This window comes from Neodiprion fabricii, chromosome 4, assembly GCF_021155785.1.
Source record: "Neodiprion fabricii isolate iyNeoFabr1 chromosome 4, iyNeoFabr1.1, whole genome shotgun sequence".
Taxonomy (NCBI): domain Eukaryota; kingdom Metazoa; phylum Arthropoda; class Insecta; order Hymenoptera; family Diprionidae; genus Neodiprion; species Neodiprion fabricii.
Genome location: NC_060242.1, coordinates 14285458 through 14292888, shown reverse-complemented (window position 1 = coordinate 14292888; position 7431 = coordinate 14285458). Strand labels below are relative to the sequence as shown.

At 42.4% G+C, this 7431-nt stretch overlaps 1 protein-coding gene across 1 annotated transcript; it reads left to right on the top strand.

The window, feature by feature from the left end:
- Positions 1–5547: 5547 nt before the first annotated feature.
- Positions 5548–6189, top strand: LOC124180664. Its single transcript, XM_046566409.1, has one exon. It carries the CDS (start codon positions 5548–5550, stop codon positions 6187–6189), a length of 642 nt encoding a protein of 213 aa, XP_046422365.1.
- Positions 6190–7431: the final 1242 nt, after the last annotated feature.

Sequence of the window (7431 nt, the reverse complement as noted above, 5' to 3'; positions counted from 1 at the left end):
TGCACAGAGTTTTTAATATTTTTTCATACATAAAAAAAAATTTCTGTAAGCAGAGTTTTTATTTATCTTACAGATTTCCAAGTGTACTAACATTGACTGTTGCGGGCAGCACAGAAGCGAATTGCGCTCTATTCTACCGACAGGCTTTTTTCTACCTCCATATTTAGTGAAACAAGATGAAGAAACGGGTTTCCTAGTTGCTGCACAAGAGAAGACTGAAGATGCGAAATTTTTACCATTATTTCAACGATTGGCATTTAAAACGTCCAATAATCCTCAGTTTGAAGGTTTCGCAGAAATGCCCTACGACTTTTTTTGTCCTACTGTTCAATCTCAGCTTCATAACAGAATTTGTTCAACGTGTGGTGTGAGCATCAAATATTATTGGGAAGAATAATGATAATGAGTCGGAGCCTTAGCTCCGACTGACGACGAGAGAGAGGCAATTTGACGAATGCGAGCAAAATGACGAAGGAGTTCGATGACAGGCCCCGTGCTGTAAACCTCGCCTAATAAAGCATCGATCATCTCTGACAAGAAATCTATTATTTCAAGCCCATCCTATCAACTCACAAATAAAATAAACCCCATAGTCTTAACCTTACAATCTCAGAAGTGGGATATAGTATCCAAAGTGGCCTACAACGAAAAAATACACTAAAACAGCCGGGATTCTGGAGGAAACTCGTTAGACTCGTGGCGTCGAAAATTTTGAAAAAGTCGTTTAGAATTACGTTACTGTTGAGTGTGCGCGCGTTCGCGAATATCATAACGATACAAGCCCAACGGTGTCGTATGATCGTATATGATTTCGGAGCGAACTATCGTAATTATTAAAACGTTACCTTTTAATTTTCGGGCAATCGAGTGTCGGGAAAATTCAGGGTCGACGGTGAAGTGGCCCGGAAAAAGTGAAGAAATTTTTGGAAGATACAAAACAGGGTATAATGCGAGTCCAGGGTCGACGGTAAAGTGGCCTGGTGAAAGTGAAAATTAGAAAGATTTAGCTTTCGAAAATCGGAGTCGACGGTTGAGTGCTCTGTAAGAAAAACGGGGATGAAAGTTTGAATAATACCAGATCGGGTATTGAGAACGGACGAATTCAAAATCACGTGATCTGTGGCGTGGTTAGGTGACGCCATAGTGGTGCTGTTAACGTATTTCGAAAAGGTCCAAATATTTCAGAATATTACTCCGAACGAGAAATATTGAGGTAGAATAAACAGAAATATCGGTGATGACCTCGCGAACTGTGAAAAGAGTGTTGACCGTGTATATGATCACTCAGGCTTGCGTCGAACTTGTTTTTATGTGTTGACTATAAGATATTTCCATGATAGGTATTGTTTGAACGTTAAATTATTCGTGGAGTGTTTACGTATATATATTCACGTACAAAAGTGTCTCGAGTTAATACAGAAGAGAAAAGTGAGAGACCCTAGGGCAATGATGCGAAAACCACAGCAATTCACAGTGGCCCAATTAAAAACAAAACTGCTTGAGCGGGATTTACCGGCAGCAGGTTCAAAAAGCGAACTGATTGCACGATTAGACGAAGCAGATCCGAACGGCGACTGGAGAAAAGAATCAGACATCGTTGAATTGACGCAGAGCGGTTCCTCCCGGACCACCCCCGCGGAAAATGAGATGCAGAGAGAACTAGACCTGTTAAGACGCGAACGAGATCTCATGCACCGCGAACTAGCCTTAGCACAGAGAGAGCTAGAGGTAGCGCGTGCGAGCGCTTCTCCATCGAACGTCGAGGTGCAGCCCAAGGGCAACATAAGAGCTTTAACCGAACTATTAAGCGATTTCAATGGAAACCAAGATATTTTCACAGACTGGGAAAAACAATTGCATTTAATAAAATCGTCATACAATTTAGACGACGATCTATGTCGGATATTGGCTGGATCGAAACTCAAAGGAAAAGCTCTCGATTGGTTTCATTCGAAACCTGAGCACATAGAGATGAGCCTCGATCAATTCCTCCAAGAAATGCGAATTATGTTTGACCACCGTCCAAACAAAGTTACACTCCGTCGTCAGTTTGAAAACAGACAGTGGAAAAACGGAGAAACATTCAACGATTATCATAAAATAGAAGAGTAGAAAAATCTTTGAAACTGCTGGTTGTCCCAGATTATACAATGGTATCCTGCGTAATTTTGGGTCGAGGTATGATAAAACGATTCGGTCTTGGACTAAAAGAATTGGAAAACGAATACGACATGGAGATTATGATTATAGCTAACATTGTTAACATTGTAATAGAATTGTTCTTTGTAAAAATTGTGACGTACCTGTAAAATAGGCAAAAATAAAAATTTTATACATACATGTATATCGAAGCGAAACGTCCGAGACGGACTTTTGTCAGGAAAGGCCAAACTGTGAGCATGAAATATTATTGGGAAGAATAATGATGATGAGTCGGAGCCTTAGCTCTGACTGACGACAAGAGAGAGGGAATTTGACGAATGCGAGCGAAATGACGAGGGAGTTCGACGACAGGCCCCGTGCTGTAAACCTCGCCTGATAAAGTATCGATCATCTCTGACAATAAATCTATTATTTCAAACCCACCCTATCAACTCACAAATAAAATAAACCCCATAGTTTTCACCTTACAATCGTTCATATTTTGCAACAAAGAAAGCAGCATTGTCTCACATGAAAGCTTTAAAGCACAAATTAAGTGCCAAAGAAAAAAAAACAAGAAAACTTGTTTCCATTGAAGTGCAACGTCAAGAAGAAATTTCGTGCGTATTTCAAGAAGAAAATACAGGTTGCAAGCATTCTGATTGGTGTTCAGAAAGTGAGATTGGAATAGAGGACGTGCAAAATTTCGTTGATCGCCGAAATGATACTTGCAAAACAGATTCATTTACGCCAGTAATTGAATCAGTGGAAGAATGGCTAAAAAATCCATGGTCAACTGATTGATTAATATTATGTTGTATTTTTCATTTATATTTATATTTGAATAAACATATTAATAACAATCGAAAAACGTGCGATATTTTCTTCTTAATAAAAATTACGTAATATAGACGGGAGGGGAGGGGTTGTGAAAAATCTTACGATTCCTTACAGGGGGGAGGGGAGGGGTCGAAAATTGGATGAAAATGTCTTAGGTAATTTATGAATAGCCCTTATGCGTTAGGTGTGTTTATGCGCTGAGAGTGGCGGTGCTCGCAAGTTCATCGACTTCTTCTAGTGTTACGGCTGGTCTTCTTATTTCGACAGCTGATTCGTTGGAATTTATTGCATAAAGGTAAGCAAACCCTTGTTGGCTGGTAGCCAGGGCCTGTACCAGAAATATATCAGCACCTACTTCCAACTGTTCTATGAATCCCGTTTTTACCGAGGGATCAGAAATTTCTAGAGCAATGACCTGAGCCGTTCGCGGTGGTAAAAATATGTCGCCTTCGTCTGGGGGTTTGACAGGTTTGATAGTATTGTTCGGTATCATTTTTCCTGTATCGAAAGATATCGTTGCATTTTCGTTCCGCAAAAACATTAATCCTGAGATTTCGTCTTCTTGTATCGAGAACAGATCGTCGACTATATGGAATATATGAAGGTGTCACCGATTCGAATGCTAGTTGTTCCTTATACTGTTATTGGCTTCTGTATAGCACTGGTAACGTGCATCTGATCTTCGAGTAATTTACACGGAACATGCGGATGTATTGCTCCGAGTTTAATTATGTTTACATCACCACTGGTGTCGACTATAAATGTGCTGGGTTGTCGTGTGAGTTCATCGGTGGTTATTCGAACCTTCGGTGTTCGTGTGACAGATGTTGTGAGGATACGCGGTGGTGTTTTTGTGTTGGTTTTATGCCTGTAACGGGAATAACGCCTGTTTCGCGAGAGATAAGGTAGTTGTTTTTGAAAATGATAGTCGCCTTTTCCGAACGTGAAGAGTCTGAACTCAGTATGCCGTCTTCGATGATAGGGAAGGAGTTATCGATAAGATGGAATTCGTGGCGTGTATTAGCTAACTCGACGTAAAGACTTCCTATTGTTCTGATGGATTCTTCCGTTATCCCTGAAATCTGCCGAACGTCTGTCTTTGTGACATGGACTCTTCGGTCGATTTTATGGATTTTTAACAAATCAATATTAGCGCTAGTATCTATCATTAGTGTCACGTACCCATTCAAAGACTGCGGGCATTGTGTTCAAATATGTGAAGGTCCAGATTCTATTAGTTCGCGGAGTTGTACGGAGCTGACGTTTGGTTTAGACGCTGCCCCGGTTTGGAGGAGGTCGATGCGTCCGTGGGGCCGTCCTTGAACTCGTTTAAATGGCTCGCGTTACCTGAATATTCGCGATGTTGCTCTGCTTCGAATGAAACTTCCAGGTGGACGGCTGAATCGCAATCATCGTTCAAGTAATCTCGTGTTACCTAATTAACCCTGAAATTTGATTCTGAAGAATTTGGTGTGTTATACTGTTGTGAGTGTTGTTTGGTGACTGAAGGTCGTTGGATATTGCGCCATCATAGTCTCTCGAGATCGCCGCGCTTTATTGACTCGTTGCAGCACTGGTGTCTGATTTTCGCTGATAAGTGAGCAGACGCGCGCGCGAATTTGTATCAGTCGTCAGAACGACTCGCTTCGGAAAACACATTCACGATAAGGCCTCAGGCCATTACAAATCCAACCTAACGAGGTTGACGAAAAAATTTCTTGTCATAGAGATCGAGAGAACGGCAACAGCTCAAGATTTTCCGATCCTTTGACAATGAACTTCTGACCAAGGGGACGGCAACGACTCAAGATCGCCCGGTACAAGTACACGGAAATAATGCAAAACCCAACGTAACCTATATGCGAGGTTGCGATGGTGTGAGTCAAACGGGCGACGTACGTTTCATTAAGCCGATCTGATATCATGTAATGATAGGATGTACACGTAACGATAATACATATGAAATAAGATCGTTACAACGTCATGGGTTTCTATGCCTCAGGCTCTTCCGACATGAGCTAATAGATGATATTACGATTCGACAGCTCAATCATTGTGAGTTATCGTTCAAAATCATAATAGACCTAGAACTCCAATCCCAGATCATTGAAACCAATACGAAAATCCGAAGTAACTTTGAATTGAAGATGCTTCGACCATACAAAATGGTGTCAGAAGTGGGATCCAATTCTGGGGGCTCAGCCGGCTTATGAGATAGTTTCTACATCTTGCCGATATAAGCTGTTTGATTGTTTATAACATTCGCCCGACTTACTCCATCCAATTTTCGGGTCAACGTCCGCCTTGTGCACCTAGTGTGACATACGAACAAACACACACAGTCACGCACACAGATCATACGCTGTCTCGCTGTGCGAGCGTTTAAAGGGAGCAGTTTACGTCACACACCGTAGGTGTCGAGAGCTAAATCAACCAAGTTTTAGTTTCGTTCTGACGCTTCGTGTTCACGCAGCCGGTTATAGTTCAAAAGTGCCATTATATTATATGAAGTACAATCTTGCTTCATTAGAAGATTTCACGAAGCTAGATCAGAACTCAGTAAGAATGAACGATCGCGTCAAAAATATAAATCAGAAGCGCATAACGTTGAAGGCGCAGTTAACCAAGATCGAAAAAACTGCGGAAGATGCGAATTTAGAACCCGCCAATGTGAAAATGCGTCTGGATGGCCTAAAAGAACAATTTCGCTTGTATGAAGAATTTCACGACGAACTCGCGTTGTTGGTTGAACCCGATAACGAGCAGCTAGGCGTATTCGACGCATTACAAGATCGATTCTACAAAATTGTAACGAAGATTGAAACAATCTTTCCTCCAGTAACGCCTGGACCTGTCAGTGGATTCAACACGACCTGTCCACTGATTGGCGGCACGCGTAATCTCAAATCACCCGTCGTTGACCTCCCAAAATTCGATGGTGATCTCGAGAAGCTGTCCTTTAAAACCACGTTTTTGACTATGATCGACTCTCGCGAAGACGTGACGAATATGCAGAAGTTTATATACTTGAAAAATTGCCTTGGAGGCGATGCATTAAATAAAACCTGTATTTATAACGTAAGTGAAGAGAATTACGAGACGGCCTGGAAGTTACTCCTGGAATCGTATGATGAGATTCTTATTTTGATGGTTAAACATCTTGACACGATTCTTGAACCACCGGTTCAAACAAAGGTCACGCACTAGGGGTTGTCGAGGCTCGTCGACGGTATGCGTCAACACATCAACATGGTAGCATACATCAACGTGAAACCGGACGAGCATTTGTTAGTTCGAATTATGGAACGCGCGTTAGCCGGCAACATTCGGACTAAATAAAAGGAAACCCTCAGTTTGGACATCTTGCTGATGCTAGAACAAATATACAAATTTATTTCAGAAACATCGTTCCGGTTTTTTACGATCGAACAAGATACGTCGCATTCGAAGCAAGAGGTTACTGACAAGCGACCGTTTTTCGCGAAGGAGTAAAAGCGGCGCGCGTACGCTAATGACTGGTGCCTCCTCGAATTGCTTGGTATGCAAAGGAGAAAAACATTTCATGAATCAGTGTCGTGAGTTTCGAAAAATGACGGTACAGCAGCGATGGAATTTTGTAAAATACTCGAACTTGTGCAAAAACTGTTTGCGTTTACACGGTGGCAGGTGCAACTCATCGCATTCCAAGCTTTGCCCAAAATTTCATAACACTCTTCTACACGGCGAGTCGTGCACAGCTGGCGCAAACCACGATTCAACAGAACCGAGTGATGTAAGGGTGAATTCTAGAATATTCGTACGTCACAAAACATAGAAAAGGGATAGCGAACTCCAACGCAGACGCACTTTCCAGAAATCCACTTGTCGACTCTTTCCAAATTCTGCCTATTACCTCAAAACGGCCACGACCTGATACAGAATGCTCATGTCCTGATGCCCACAAACGCGCCAAAGTAGCTCACCAACATCCAACACGTGCTCGCGAAATAGATACGCTACCTTCGTCTGCCAGTGCTCACAAGCGCACGAAAATAGCTTACCAACACCCAACACGTGCTCGCGAACCGGATACGCTATCATTATCTACCGGCGTTCACAAGCGAATGAAACATTTGGACCAGCACGCAATACGAGCGCGTGGATCTGCACACAAATCCACCAGCCCTTCCCCAAGACGACGAACCAAAGCATCATTAGACACCTCGGCTTGTGCCGTTACCTCTGACTCAAGTGCCAATATGACTGACAATAGCAGCGCAACGGAGTCATCGATGGTGAGCGATAAAACAATCAAGCAAACTACGGAACGAGTTCAACCACTCACCTCATCTAGATCAAACCAAAGCTCCTGTAAGCCCCACGGTTGTAGTATTTAAACATGTGAAAAATATTCCGACACACTGAATCAGCCGACATCCGAAGCCACTACCAGCAAAAGACGGAATTACG